We start from the raw sequence: 15,606 nt of genomic DNA on the forward strand, positions 1-15,606 counted from the left end.
GGCCAAGGGGATGCCCTTTTGGGGAGAGCAAGGAGGGGTTTTCTTTTTCTATTCTTTTTTTCTTTTTTCTTTTTTGCAGTTTTTGGCCGGGGCTGGATTTGAACCCGCCACCTCCCGTATATGGGGCTAGCGCCCTACTCCTTTGAGCCACAAGCGCCACCCCCAACTGCAGCTTCTGTATATGTTCCTCCCCCAGTACCTCGGCTTCTGTTTGAAGACTGGACTTTCGATGACTTCCGGAGCGTCCTGGACAGCGAGGATGAGATAGAGGAGCTCAGCAGGACCATGATCCAGATGGCAAAGGTGAGCCCTGTGTGCTGTGCAGCCGCTGGGCACAACCGGCAGCCCCACATGGCCCTTGTAGGGCTGGTGCAGAACCACCACCTGGCTCCCCTGGCCTGGCTCCTTTCTGGGCTCCTTTGGGTGTGGCCCAAATCTTCCCAGGAGGACTGTGTCAGCCCCACTCAGTCCTAGGGGTGGGAGACTCATCTTCTGGGCCAAGTCCGTTCCCTGGGCCCAGCTGCCTGCTCTCTTCCTAGGAGGGGACCCTCCCTGTTGGCTGCTGGTGCGTTTGGGTCACAGAAGAGGAGATCCCTGAGGCTCCTAGGGGTGGGGCTGCAGAGGCACATGAGTGCCCTGGTCCCTCTGCTCCTGTTCCTCTGGGGATGCCCCCACATTGCGTCCTCCAGCAAGGGCTTCCAGGCATGTGGCACAGGCTTGGGTCTTGCCTCATAAGTGACTGGGTGGACTGGCCCAGCCAGGTGGGCAGAGAAGTCTGTCTTTCCACTCCACCTTCCTGGGTCTCCAGGTCCTCCTCATAGGCTCCTGTTTCTTTCAGAACCAGCATTTTGATGGCTTCGTGGTGGAGGTCTGGAGCCAGCTGCTGAGCCAGAAGCACGTGTGAGTGGGTGGGCAGGCAGGGCTGCTCACTGCTCTTCCTGGTCCCCAGCCAGAGGAAGCACTGGGGGTGGGGGGCAGGCAGCCTCATTTGGGAGGGTCTTCCTTCCACAGTCCTGCACCTGGGCTGGGGACAGGGCTGCGCATAAGGTGGAGACCTGCTCAGAGGGCTGAGTATGGCTGTGGGGCAGGTGGCTGCCCTGATGCTTCCTGTGGGGGTAAAAGGGAGGTGAGGAGCTTTGCTCTGAGGACTTGGCAAGAGAGATGCCTACATGGTGACATCAGAGTTGGGCTTGGGCACAGGCAGAAAACTCACCAAGCATGAAGGAGCCTTCTGGGCTTGCAAGAGGGGCCAGCCTAGCTCATCCAAGACCCGTGGTGTGAACTGCCCTGGCATCCTATGGCAAAGTGGTCCAGGCCTGCAGGCTCTGCAGCAGTCCACTAGGGGTGGCCATGTGCTTCTTCAGGCATCCTCACTACCACCTTGGTGCCCAGGCCACCCAGCAAAGGTGAGCCTGTGTGCTGCCCCTTGTCCAGAGTGACCAGGAAAGTAGGGAGTGCCAGCAGTTCCTCTGGTCTGGCTTAGGACTAGCCTCAGTCCTGAGAGACAGCCCATCCTAGGTGTTGCTCATGCAGCCCAGCCAGTTCACCTAAAGCAGCCACCTCCTCTAGTTTTGCCAAAGTGAGCTGTCTGTCCTGTAGAAGGAGGCAGAGGGACCGTTCTCCTGCCCAAGATGAGTCTAGTTCTGTTCTAGGTATCCAGGCCAGCCAGGGTTGGGGTACAGTCCAGAGGCTTCTCAGCCTTAGCCTTCTGTGTGAGCCACACACTCTGGAATCTGCCACCCCCCCACCCCACCTGAAGGAGTTTCACCTGCTTTGAAGCCCATGCCTGCCCCAGAAGGGAGGGTGGGGATCTCCTGATGTCTTATCCATCACTGACCATCATTTGGTGGCTGCAAACAGAGAAACTGCAGGTCTTTGCTCTGCCCATTCTGAGGTAGCATCCCTGCATGGACCTCAAGTCATTGATGTGGATCCCTGCAGGGCTCGAGAGAGGGGAATAGGAATCCTTTCTGGGGCCTAGTGGTAGTGTGCATGGAGTCAGGCATACCCTTGGTGGTAGGCTCCAGCTGCCAGCCCCGGGGACCTCTTAAAAAGGTCTGCTGCAGCTTCCCACCGCACCTAGGCTTGCTTTGCAGAGCAGCCTCAGGCCAGCCCTACCAAGAGGCTTTAGCCCAGGGCTCTGTGGCAACTGCTCTCACACCCCAGGCCTGGCATCCCTCCCCCCAGTGCCCAGACATCTACACTGCTGTCAGCCAGGGCCCTGCCTGACATACGGCTGCTCCTCCACTGTCCACCTCTACCCTGGGAGGACCCAGCAGTAGGGGAGGAGGGTGGGATGGGTACACAACTATGGGGTGAGGGTGGGCAGCATCCAGGTCCCTGAGCAACAAGACCAGCCGGTCTGTGGGGAACCTTTTGCCCACATAGCCTCCAAGGGGTCCTAGCTCTGGTCTGAAGATCAGGTACCCTGGGCTTTAGGCCAAGAGACAACGCCAGGCAGGCCTGACTTGGGGGGTCCTCTCTGGGCAGCAAGGGTGGGCCCTGCTGGGGTTGAGCTTCCAGTACCCTCCAAGGGAGGGGGTCCCTTTAAGCAAGAGACAGATTCCACCAATTCCCATCTTTCCCATTAATCCTGGGCAAATGGATCCATTAATCAGAGATTTGCTATAATTCACTTCTGTTTCAGGAAATTAAGCAGGCAATCAGACTGCACTGAAGGGCAGCCCTGGGGAGACACAGCCCAGCTCCCGAGGGTTCATTAATATGGGGTGGGGTGGGAACAATGTAGTGGGAGCAGCCTGCAGGGCTCCTTGAGTCTAGGCTTCTGGAGAGAAGAGGAGAGGTGCTGGGGGGCAGACACAGGGCCAAAGGGTGGGCAGCATCTGGGTTCCTGAGCAACAAGACCAGCGGTCTGGTAGCTAGATCCCTTGGGCATTCTGCTGCCTGCAGCTCCTGCTAGTGTGGCAGGCCTGAGGCTGCATTTGGCAGGTTTGCCTGCAGGGCCTGTTGGTGATGATCTTAGCATTGACATGGTCTCCTCTGGTCCCTCCTGAGGTTGGGAGCAACCTCTTATGGTGGTCCTTGTGCCCAGAGCAACTGTGATTGGAACCCTCAGGAGCCACCAGTGCCAGCTGCTGGAGGGTTCAAGAGGCCTGTCCTGAGGGTGCTCCTTGTGACACCAGCACCCACCACAACTGGGAGTCCATAGCAACCTGAACCAGCCTCCTTGGGCCCTTCCCAGAGTGGCTGTGGGTATCTTTTGGTCCTCAGGTCTGATGTGGTCCTAGGGATAGACATGGACACCTGCAGACAGCAGAACCCACAGGCTAAAGGGCAGGGGCCCCAGATGGGAGCAGCTTTCCAAGTTCCTTAGCATGGGATGTGCCTTGCTGTGCTCTGGGTTTCAGAAGTTGGGCATGCCTGCCCCAACCACAATGTCCAAGTGGCATTCAGGGGCATGACAGTCTCTGGCACCTGTAGAGTTCTGGAGGCTGGTGGCAGCACAGAGGCCTGAGGATGGGCTGCCCCAAGGCCATCTGCCATGGTCTGTGCCTGTGCTGCCACCTGCAGAGTTGCTACTGAGCCCAAGGAGGACAGCAGCCAGAGTGCCCTGGATTGCTGGGGTCTCTCCTCACCTGCTATGCTTCGGGGTTTGGAGCATGATGTGGCCTGTCTCTGGTCATTCGTGCCTCCTTCTGGAAGCCCCTGGGATATTATACAAACCTCTACTCTATGGAGACCCTCAAACGTGAGGAAGGACAGGGACTTAGCCAGGTTGTGGCTGGGCCCTATCAGGCAGAGGACAGCCTTTATGCCCAGCCCCTTCACGGGGTACACAGTGCTGCTCTGCGCATGGATGTCTATGTCATCTAGGGGCCATACCCAGAGGTGGGGTGAGAAGTTTCCTGAAGGGGCTATTGCTATCCGGTACCAGGGTCTCAGGCTGAGGACCAGCTTACCCCATCCCTGAGGCCAAGTGTCAAGGAGCCCCATGGGGCTCTGGGTGGTACCTTGGCACCCACACTGCTGACCTTGTGTCTCTTCTTTTCAGGGGCCTCATACACATGCTTACCCACCTGGCCGAGGCCCTGCACCAGGCCCGACTGCTGGCCATCCTGGTCATCCCTCCTGCTGTCACACCTGGGTAAGTGCCACATACTTGTGTTCTCTCTTTCTCTCTCTCATGTAAAGGCTTTGGGAGTATAGGGCAGCTGGTGAAGGTTGTTGGCCAGGGGCCCAGGCCTCTGCTCCTCTGGTCAATACAAACTGCACCCCACCACGTCTGTTCTACCTATAGAATCTGCACATGGAAAGTATCTGACCCAGAGGTTAGGGGTCTCTTTGCAGCTGGCCTCATACATTCTTCCCTTTTAGTGGTTGAAAATTGTCCCTCAGCTGGAAGTACTTGAAGACTATGCTGAGATATCCCCTTTTTTGAGAGTTGATATCTTCTATGCTGAACTCACTCTCATCACTATTAGCAGAGGCCCTGGAGCTCAGAGGTATTTGGTGCTTCAGGCCAGATCCCTCAGCCCCTGCCACAGGAGAGCAGGCCAAAATGGGGCACAGCTGCCACAGTCCAAGGGACCCTGGCTGGGCTGGGCCTTTCCCATGAGTGGGCTCATTTAGCCCTCATAGCCCTGAAGAATAGCTCTTCTGGACCCCACAACAGGAAGGCAGAGTGACCAGGCACTAAGAGCCAGGAGGATCGCTGGGGCCAAGTGGATGGAGAGGACTGGTGAAGGGGCTGGCTGGGGGCAACCCAAGGCATTACAGTAGGAGTCCCAGGGCTCAGCAGGGTCCACATCTTCCAAAGTAAGGCCCCAGCTCTCAGGTGGATGCTGGGTGCCCTGCCTACTGCTTGGCTACTGTGGCAGCAGCAGAGTGGTGACTGGATGTAAGCAATGTGCAGTTGGCCACACCTCAGGGCCCGAGGATGCAGACAGACTCACTTGAAAGGGCAGCACACAGCTGGCTGGCTGACTGCCCTGGGCCCCATAGCCTTAGCCTGTGCAGGCTGGTGGTTTCTTTCCCAGCCTTCAGGGTGCCAAAGGCCATTTGCTTGACCTGGGTATTGGCCACTCACCCCACTTTCTCCCTGAACTTCCCAGGCTCTCCGCCCTTCAGTTAGGGTACATTGGGCAAGTTGGGCAGGGCTGCCTGTTCTGCAGACTAGAGCTCAGCATTGTGTCCCTGGGTGCCTCTCTCCTGGTGCTTGGTGCTCACAACCTTCCAGGTGCTAGGCAGAGAAGAGCTGCCTGTGGCTCTGCCCCAGTATGAGCACTGGCACCATTTCTGAATGACTTGAGTGTCCTTTCATGGTGACAATGTAGTATAGACATGCTTCTTCCTCTGGTTGTTACTGTTGGGAGTGCTGCCCCAGACTGAGCCCCACAGAGCCTTCCTCTCTGTGGGCCAGACCTCCCTCTGTACCTGTGGCCACCCCTGTGCAGCTCCTGATTCCCTTCCTCTCCTTAGATCACTAACTGGGCTGATTTGCAAGTGGTGTTGGGTGGGAGATGACCAGCTCTGCCTTAGTGAGCTGCTTCTGGGCCTAGCCTGCAGTCAGGGTGGGAGCAGCTTCACAGGGCACCCTCTCTGAGGGAAGTGGGCATTGGGAGCCAGGGCCCAGCCCACCCTACCCTACCACCCAGCAGCAATCAAGGCCCACAGCTACCTTCTCATGGTGCTTGAGGACAGTTAGGGAGGGGCTGGGAGCAGGGCTAAGGCCTGTGGTGGGTACTGAGGGATAGTGATACCAAGCTGGGCAGAGGGCCAGGCACTGCTGCTATACACATGTTCACCCTGTGCTATGGAGCTGAGCCATCTCCACCCTGTTGCCCTGGGGAAGGACCAGGTGGTTTTATCTTCTGTTTGTCTTCCTTACACCTTGGCTGATAAGCTGCAGTTGCAAAGAGTCTGATAGTCACCTCACTAACATTTTCTGCCCTGGGACATCTCTCTCTTCCCCTCACCACAGCTGCCTCTCCCAGGGTGGCACTGGCAGTGGAGCAGCAACCTCTAGAGGGAGGTCCTGTGCAGCTGCAGCAGGAAGGGGTGTCTCAGTCACCAAATACACATTCCTTTTGTTCTTTGTCAGCAAACAGGAGCAGCCCTAACTCAGCTGAAGGGCAGGGGGCTCAGCTTTCAGCAGACCCCCAATGGTCTAGTCCCAGTTCTGGGTGTCTGGGAAGAGACTATTCTGGAGGCTACCCAGGCATCTTCCCCGGTCCTGGGCAACTGTGGGGTCTTGGTGTAAAGGGGCCCACATGTCTGGAGAGACCTTGTCAGGCCCCTGGCCAGGATGCCATTCTGGTCCCACTTTATGGCAAGGAGGGAATGCCCACAGTTGGTAAGAAGAGGTGGCTCTAGGAGGAAAGTGTGCAGCAGCCAGCTGGTTCAGAGTGTACTAACCCAGAATGCTCCAGCTGCTTGGGCTCAGCATCTGATGGTGGAATGTGGGTCCAGGGGTCTGGTCAAAGCCTGAGTGGATGCTTCCTTTCTTTGCTGGTGCTTGCCTGGACCCTGTCTAAGATAAGGGGCTGCCTATGATGTGCTTGTTTTCCAGTTTCTTTCTACCTGGGTTTTTTTTTTTTTTTAATTTTGCTTTTAACTGGCTTTTAGTCATCTTAGTTTGAAGTTTTTTATTAATTTTCTTTTTTTCTTTCTTCCTTTAGCGATTCTCTTGCCCTCAGCCTCCCAAGTAGCTGGGACTACAGGCACCCGCCACAACGCCCAGCTTTTTTTTTTTTGGTAGAGACTAGGTTTCACTCTGGCTCACTCCGACTCAGGGCGGATGGTCTCGAACCTCTGAGCTCAGGCAGTCCACCTGCTTCGGCCTCCCAGAGTGCTTACAATTATAGGTGTGAGGCACCATACCTGGCCAGTCTACCTGGGTTTCCTTCCTCAGAAACAAATTCAGAAGGTGAAGTTTTAGGCCTGAGTGGTGATTCTTGTTTATCGAAAGTCACACTGCCTAATCTGCTGACAAGCTGTTTTTACTTCTCCTGTCCAGATGCCACAGGTCACAAAGCCATTGTTCAGTAGCCAGGTTTTCTGGGTGTCTCAGCAGGGAACTCCGGCTGGGCAGCAGTAGTCTTCCTTGCAGATAGAAGGTCTTTCTTGCATATTCCCAGGGCCTGGGCCAGAACCACGTGAGCAAGGGTAGTCAGAACCCTGGGGCCTTGCCATATAGCATCCTTCCCTGCCATGGGTGATTCCCCATGCTGGGAGGCTTCTCCTATCTCTGGACAGTCTCTACATGTCCTTGTTTTATTGTAACCTTTTAAAATTGTGAAGGCTAGCCTGGCATGGTGCTGTAATCCTAGCACTTTGGGAGGCCAAGACAGTAGGCTTGCTTGAGCCCAGAAGTTGGGACATATGAACACACCACTGGATTCCAGCTTGAGAGAAAAAGCAAGACCCTCTCTAATAAAAAAAAGTAATAATTAAAAAAAAAAACTTGAGGGCGGCACCTGTGACTTAGTGGGTAGGGTGCCGGTCCCACATACCAAGGGTGGCAGGTTCAAACCCAGCCCCAGTCAAACTGTAACCAAAAAAATAGCCAGGTGTTGTGGTGGGTGCCTGTGGTCCCAGCTACTTGGGAGGCTGAGGCAAGAGAATTACCTAAGCCCAGGAGTTGGAGGTTGCTGTGAGCTGTGTGACGCCACGGCACTCTACCGAGGGTACTTGGCTGGGCACAGTGACTCATACTTGTAATCCTAACACTCTGGGAGGCTGAGGGGGGAGGATCATTTGAGCTTAAGGAGTTCCAGACCAGCCTGAGCAAGGTTGAGACCAGTCGTAGGAGTTCAAGACTAGTCTGAGCCCATCCTATTTAAAGTCTTTATTAAAAATAGAAAAAATTAGCTGGGGATGGTGGCAGGTACCTATAGTTTTAGCTACTCAAGAAGCTGAGGCAGGAGGATTGCTTGATTCAGGAGTTTGAGGCTGCTGTGAACTAGGACAACACCCTTGCACTTCAGGCAACAGGGTTAAGACTTGTATCTCTAAATAAAGTAAAAATTAAAAATGCCTTAAGACTGTTCCTGGTCTGTGGGCTATAATTATTTGCTCCTGGCCTATAGAAGCTGTATGAGGGCCTGAGAGGAACAGTGCAGGCCATGCTTGTCATGTGTCAATGTGCTGCACTGAGGAGCACAGTGTGGAGCCACATGTGCCAGCAGAATAGTCCCTGCCTGGGGACTTGGTGGAGGTGTGGGGGACATTCCATGGTTTCTCCTATGGCTGGTGGGATCAGATCCTGGACTCGTGGCTTGCCCACCTTGCAGGGCAGAGCCAGCTCTACCAGGAGTGCCTATATGGACAAGGCCGTGAAGCGGTGGGAAGTGTGTGCCCTCAGGCGCTGGGAGGTGGCAGCACCGTGGAGGTGGAGTATGGAGGCCAGCTTGTGGCAGGAAGCTGTGTGTCTGACAGCAGCATGTGAGGGGAGCTCAGAGAGCTAGATTCCCTAGAAAGGGCATTGTGGACACAAAGGTGGGGTTGGACCAAGGGTCAGGCTCCCACAGAGTGGAACTGTTCCTGATGGGGTTGCCACTGAGACTGGCAATAGAGGGCAAAAGAGTTAGGGAGTTAAACCATGGCTTGTTTGGGTGCACTGCAGATCTGAGTTAGAAACCAGAGCCCTGCTGTGCATAGCAGGGACGGTTGGCTCTGAATAGGCAGAGAGCTCTGACCAGAATGTTGATACATCAAAAGATTCTACAAGGAACAAAAAAATGAGCTTCCCACAGGGAGAAGCACAACAACCACTTCACTGACTGATGGCCAGCAGCATCTGGTTAGGAGATGAGAGAGGGGAAAGAGAGACACAGTAGAGAGAAAGCAGCAACCCTGGAGGAAAGTGGGCAGAAGACCTGGACCCTGAAACATAAGAGGCCACAGCAGCTGTGTGCATGGAGCTGATGGGCGGTGGGTTGACCTCTCATTACTGAGAGGTCAACCTCAGCAGTAATGGAGCCACAGGGAGACAGTGGCTCAGGTATAGCCAGGCTGGAACTGACACAAGCTAAAGGTGTTGACTGTGCGAGTGTGGCCAAGGACTCCAAGCCAAAAGGAACACCTGGGACCACCCTGAAGAAGGCTGAGTGTGCCTGGAGCTGGCATCCGAGGTGAAGCAAGCCAAGCCACAGGACACAGAGTGGTAGACTGCAGCGACTTGCTGTCTCAGGACCCTGCTATCTCATGTTCACAGACACACAGAGCCCAAGCTCTTGGCACAGCCATCCCCTGGGGCATCAGATCACTGTGAGCTATACTGACCTATGTGGAACTTGATAAATGTCTTCTGATGTCCACTTACTTTTTATCTGAGGTTGGGCTGCCATGACAGAGTACAACAGACTGAGCAACTTTGATAGCAAAAGTTTATCCCAGAAACAGCCTCCAGACTGGAGGCTGCCAGTCTGCGGTGAGGGTGCTGTCAGGTTTGGGGAGGCCCCTTCCTGGGTGGTGGTACCTTTCTGCTGTGTCCTCATGTGGCAGACAGCCCCAGTGTCTCTTCTCTTAAAGGCACTAACTCCCCCAAGGGGCCGTGGTCATGAGCTCATCTAACTCTCATCACTCCCAAGGACCCCACATCCTGAAATCCTCATATTGTGGGTTAGGGCTTCTCAGCACATGAATTCAGGGAGTACAGGCTCCCAGTGCACGGCAGTATTTTTTTTTTTTTTGAGACAGTCTTAAACTGTGGCCCTGGGTAGAGTGTCATGGTGTCACAGCTCACAGCAACCTCAAAGTTTTGGGCTTAAGCAATTCTCCTGTCTCAGCCTCCTGAGTAGCTGGGACTACAGGTGCCTACTACAACACCCAGCTATTTTTTGTTGCAGCTGTCATCCTTGCCCACCTGGTATGGGCTGGGTTTGAACCCACCAGTCTCGGTGTATGTGGCTGGTGCTGTAACCGCTATGCTATGGGCACCGAGCCAGTGCACGGCAATATTTAACAGTTGAGAATGCCTCCCAGCTTCTGCTCTCTTGAGAGCCCTGCTGCATGGCGCTGCAGGTATTGTGGCTGGCTGGGGCCATGGTCTCTGTGACATCCTGGCCAGCTGGACTAGATGCTGAGGTGCCCTAACCATGGGGGTGGGTATGCAGGACACCCTGGCCTTGAGTCTCCCCAAAAGGAGGGGTCTGGGCTCCTACTGCCTTGGTTCACATGTGTGTGGCACACACCAGACCCAGCATGGGGAGCTGCTGTCAGGGAAGCTGGACTGGGTGGAGGACAGGGCTGACCAGAAGGCTGGGCCAGGATAGTCACTGTGGGCCAGAAGACACAGGAGGGACTTTCCCAGCTGTAGCCGCCTCCTGCCTTTGGTCTCCAGCTTGGCATCTGGGATAGCCAGCCCCTGGCAGACGTCACACAGCTGCTCTTGGCCTGTTTCCTAGGAGCCCTCTGAGCTGGGGGATAGGGGCAGAGCCTCTGACCCTTCACCCTATTCCTCAGGGCTCTCACCCTGTCCTCCATGCTCTCCCATCTGTCCTACCCACCTCAGCATCCCAGTGACTTGGCAAGGGGCCAGCTGCTGTCACAGCCCTGCCTGTAGGAGTCATGGGTGACCATAGGGGCCGGGCTGAGTCCTCCCCATGCCCTGGAAGGCCTTGGTCAGGGCCTCCAAGGTCAAGGGGAACAGATGAGGCTGGACACTACAGCTGGCTATGCTAGGCAGGGCATGTAGTCTCCAGACTTCCTAGAGCAGGCCCAGCCAATGGTGACTGGGTGGTGTTAGACTGCCAGCCGCTGGCCTGGAAGATACAATGAGTAGGGCTGGCCAGCCTCCAGAGGCCAGACTTAGGGCCGGGTCTGCCTTTGCCTAGAGAGCAGCAGTGCTGGTGGGAATGGCCATGCAGTTTGCCAGGGGACGGAATCTTCCAGGATTGTCAGGCAGGATTCGTGTGGCCTTAGGCCAGGCATTAAGTGTCCCATCAGGAGAGCTACTGGTCTGCATGGGTGACCATGCTGTGTGGCCGCAGGGGCAGGTGCAGCCTTTCCCAGAAGTATAGGAGACTTTTCTCAGCATTGCTCTGGAACACTCAGTGGTCTGTGGAGTGTCACATCTTTGGTGAATCCCTTCCAGTCCACCCCTACCTGCCCCTCCTGCTGTCCCCACTGTGCTGTTGGGTTCCCCCACCCTCCAACCCCCACAGAGCAGGAGACCCCAGGGCTGACAGGGTGTTGGGAAACAGCCCAAGGGCCTGGGCAGGTTTGAGGTACAGCCTCTAAGCAGCCTCTAGGAACCACAGATGCTCTAGGAAACACTCCTGTTCACACCCACCACCAACACGGCACCATTTGTTACGTTGCTTCAATCTCCTTAGTAAAATAATGAAGCTTTAAAAACAGTGAAGTCCCTGTCCCGTCTCCACCCTTTCCCTGGCTCCATCTTGGACTGTGTTTCCATGGCCACGCATGGTCATGCTGAGTTCATCTTCTGTGAATTTTCTCTGCTGCCTGGTTTTCCATTTGATGTTGATTTTATTTTTATTATTATTTTTCTTTTTTTTTTTGAGACAAAGCCTCAAGCTGTCACCCTGGGTAGAGTGCCATGGCATCACAGCTCACAGCAACCTCCAATTCCTGGGCTTAAGCTATTTTCTTGCCTCAGCCTCCCAAGTAGCTGGGACCACAGGTGCCTACCACACTTGGTGGTTTTTTGGTTGTAGTTGTCATTGTTGTTTGGCAGGCCCTGGCTGGATTCAGACCTGCCAGCTCTGATCTATATGGCTGGCACTGTAGCCACTTGACCTACAGGTGCCAAGCCTGATGCTGATTTTAGACCCATACTCATTTGGCACCTGTGACAGAGTGCACTTGAAGCCCTAGATTTGAGCTGACATTGACATTGAATGATGTTGAGTGGACAGTTGGATATGCCAGTCTTCAGGCTTAGGTTATATGCTTCAGGCTTAGATGCAGCCTGAAGAAATGACCTAGGGGCTGTGGATGTTAAGGAGAGGAGCTACACAGGGGCCCCTGACCCACAGGGTATCATAGGGAAGGGGGCAACCCAGGGAACACAGTAGAGGCTGAGGCACAGTCCTGGGAAGGGCCTGGTTAGGAATGTTGGTCACAGCCAAAGGGATAGGGGCTGAGGGGACCACAGTGCTGCCGTGTGCCAGACAGGCCAGGAAGGCCTAGGGTGGCCAGGCTGGAGCCTGGGTCTCATGGCTGGCACGGTCAGGATGTAGGCCAGGACCATGTTGTGGCAGACTTGAGGTGGGGCTGGGAGTGAACTGTGTATATCTGGGGAGAGGGGCTCTTTACCTGCCAAGGAGCCCAGGGGTCTGGGGAAGGCCCCTGACAAAAGCACCAGCCCCTCCCCCCCCAAATGGCACCCTTGGTATGATTCAGACTTGGGAGCCTGGCTGACAAGAGCTCAGACCCTCAGCAGAGGAGTCACAGCTCAGGAGTCATGGCCAGTAGCCTTGTTGCCTCAAAGGGACCCTGGGGATGGCAGCCCAGACACTCCCCACGCCCCATCTCAAGTGCTGTTCTCTCCTTGCCCTACCCTGCCCTGTTCTTAATCGTGCCCAAGTTCTGATGGCCCCTTCCTGCTATGTCTTGCTGTCCTAGGGTCCCTTGGCCTCACCAGCACCATTAGTCATCCCTTGTTCACTGACCCTGTTTACTCCCCACCCCTCCTTCATGCTCAGTACAGAGTGGTCACAGGCCCCATCCTGGGCCAGGCAGGAGGCCCCAAGAGGACATGGTACCTAGTGGACCTAGGTTAGGAAGGAGCAGGTCCCTGAGGGAAGGGCTGCCACCCAGAGATGGCTGAGGGGCAGGCAGACTAAGCAGAGTAGAGCCTCTGGGCTGTAGGTATGTGTCCAAGGGTGGCTCCCGGGAGGGATGCAGTCCTTCCACAGGTCCCCTCAGCCTCAGCCCTGTACTATCCCTGGGGCCGAGCTTTAGGCTCCCATCTCTGCTGAGCTGCCTCTGCTTTCCTGGGGGCTTTGATACAAATGGCTGGGAGAAGTTCGTAGGGTCTGGGTCCATCACCTCTATGTGCATGGCCTCCTACTCTGTAGTGGCCTGTCCTTGGCCACTTCATGCTTATTTTGCCACTCTTGGGGGTCTCTGCCCCAGGTCTCCCCACTATTCCTCCTTTAGGCCTCTAGGCCTGTGATCATGTTCCCTGTCACTCTTTGCTGTGGTTTGAATGCTTGTGTCCCCCAAAATTCATATGTGGAACCCTCACCCCTAAGGTGAGGGGAGGTGATGAGGTCAGGAGGGTGGAGCCTCCAGAGTGGGATTAGTGTCCTAACAATGGCCCAGGGCATTCCCTCGCCCCTCCCAGCCTGTGCAGACACAGCAGGAAGGCACAGTCTGAACCAGGAAACAGCCCTCACTGGACACTGCATCTGTTATACCTTGGTCTTCAGAACCAGGAGAAGTAAATGCCTGCTGTGGGATACCCCTCATGCCCCCACCTGGTGTTTCCCTGAGGCATTTGAGTGCTGACCCCATGATGCATCAGCACCCTTTCTGCCAAGGTGTGTGCAGAGAACTTGGATGTGGCTGCCAAGTGGGCAGGAGGGAAAGCAGTCACCAGTTGTCTTGGGACAGATGCTGGTCCTTGACAGGGCTTTGGCCTGCCACGCACAGCCATAAGCCATACAAGTTTAGGTGGGGCAAATGGTCATGTCTTCTAAGGTGTCCCAGAGAAGGGACATAGCTGCTACTGCCCTCAGGTGGGCCTGCTCTAGGTGTCAGGGCACGCAGGCCACAGACGCCTCTAGGGCCACAGAGCTGATAAAAGGGCAAGCTCCTCCTTTCTCTACTGCCCTAACCCCAGCCCCCATGGCATAAGGCATCAGGCAGCACCTGCTCCTGGACTATGGCCCCAAGCGAGCTATAGGCTGTCCCCATCCCAGGGGAAAGCGACACAGGCCCTCCCAGAGGGAAGGAAGGGAGGAGTGTGGGCTGGGAGCCCCCTAGCCAGTTTGCTCTGGGAGCCCCCTAAGCAGTTAGCTCTGAACCTTACCAGGCTTAGCAGGCAGCTATCTGAGGCGGCAACACTTGTTTTGTTGCAGGACTGACCAGCTGGGCATGTTCACACACAAGGAGTTTGAGCAGCTGGCCCCGGTGCTGGATGGCTTCAGCCTCATGACCTACGACTACTCCACAGCACAGCAGTGAGTGTGGACACAGCAGGACATGGCTGGGGGATGCAGGGGACTGTAGGCCTGTGCCCTGGCCTCCCAGGCATATGCCTTCCTGCCCATGGGCACTGCTGCTCCATGCAAAGAGTTACTTTCTCTGAGCCTGACATCTGCCTGGTGGAAGCTGGCAACATATGCCTGCCCCATGCCCTGTAGGTGGCCCTCTAACTGCTGCCTCTCCTGCAACTGTGGCCTGATCTGTAGGCTCTCAGAGGGCTGTGTGAAGCAGACACAGGCAGGTTTGCAGCAGGAAGGCCCCCCTCAGTGTGAGGTGCTCTGTGGGTCCCAAGGTGCCAGGGGCTGATTCTTATTCTTTCCAACTCCTTTTTTCTTTCTTTCTTTCTTTTTTTTTTTTTTTTTGAGACAGTCTCACTTTGTCACCTTCAGTAGAATGCTGTGACATCACAGCACACGGCAACCTCAAACTCTTGGGCTCAAGTGATTCTCTTGCCTCAGTTTCCCAAGTAGCTGCAACTACAGGCACCCACCATAATGCCTGGCTATTTTTAGAGATGAGGTATTGCTCTGGCTCAGGCTGCTGTCGAACCTTTGAGCTCAGGCAATCCACTTGCCTTAGCCTCCCGGAGTGCTAGGATTACAGGTGTGAGCCACCACACCTGGCCCCTTTTCCCAACTCTTAAGGGACTTTGACCATGTATAGAGGAGGCACTCTGGTGGAGGCCACTGAGGATGATGGTCAGATACAGGGCTTCCTGCCTCATGTTGAAGCCTCCTCCCTGTACCCTGCAGGCCTGGCCCTAATGCACCACTATCTTGGGTCCGAGCCTGTGTGCAGGTCCTGGACCCCAAGTCCAAGTGGCGGAGCAAAATCCTTCTGGGACTCAACTTCTATGGCATGGACTACTCAGCCTCCAAGGACACCCGTGAGCCTGTGGTTGGAGCCAGGTGAGCCCGGGGTTCTTCCTGTTGTACTTAGGGTGTCACTGGTTGAGGTTGGGCGTAGATGTGGGAAGGAGAGTTGAGGCCAGCGTCAGGGAGTGCAGGGGTCTAGGTCTTAGGCTTATGGACTGCAGTGTCAGAGATGTGGGCTGGTTGGGAAGTCCCAGGTCCTATGTCAGTGTCTACGCCAGCCCAACCCCTACTTGGGGTCACTACCTTCCCTGTAACACCAGTGTTTTAGCTGAGGGCATGGCTGTGGTGCCATCTCCTTGGTCTTGGCAGTGTGTACATGAGAGCTAGGTACAGCTGCTGAGTCAGAGGAGACCCATCCCCTGCTCTGCCTGGGGCTATGTCCCCCAACTGTTGGTCCTGTCCTCAGCACATGGGCCTTGTTGGGGACCTCCCTCCCAGCTGCTGTGTGGGCTGCTCTCCTTCGTGGTCTCCTGTCCTCTGCCTGTCCTTTGCCAAAGGCCTGCCTTTAATATTTCTGCTGTGTGGTTCTGCTGCATGATTTCTTTTCAGCCTTGTTTTTCTTTGTTTCTGGAAGGTTTTTTTTTTTTTTTTT

At 55.4% G+C, this 15,606-nt stretch overlaps 1 protein-coding gene across 3 annotated transcripts in view; it reads left to right on the plus strand.

Moving 5' to 3' along the window:
* CHID1 (chitinase domain containing 1) overlaps positions 1-15,606 on the plus strand; it is a 39,530-nt gene that overhangs the window by 11,704 nt on the left and 12,220 nt on the right. For all 3 annotated transcript variants that reach the window (XM_012813333.2, XM_023508590.1, XM_023508591.1), the window contains 5 exons: positions 197-303; positions 839-900; positions 4,013-4,105; positions 14,013-14,114; positions 14,892-15,047. In XM_012813333.2, coding sequence (XP_012668787.1) covers positions 197-303; positions 839-900; positions 4,013-4,105; positions 14,013-14,114; positions 14,892-15,047 — 520 coding nt within the window. The remainder of the gene's footprint in view (positions 1-196; positions 304-838; positions 901-4,012; positions 4,106-14,012; positions 14,115-14,891; positions 15,048-15,606) is intronic.

Source organism: Otolemur garnettii, unplaced genomic scaffold (assembly GCF_000181295.1).
Source record: "Otolemur garnettii isolate 467f Iridium unplaced genomic scaffold, OtoGar3 scaffold00260, whole genome shotgun sequence".
Taxonomy (NCBI): Eukaryota; Metazoa; Chordata; class Mammalia; order Primates; family Galagidae; genus Otolemur; species Otolemur garnettii.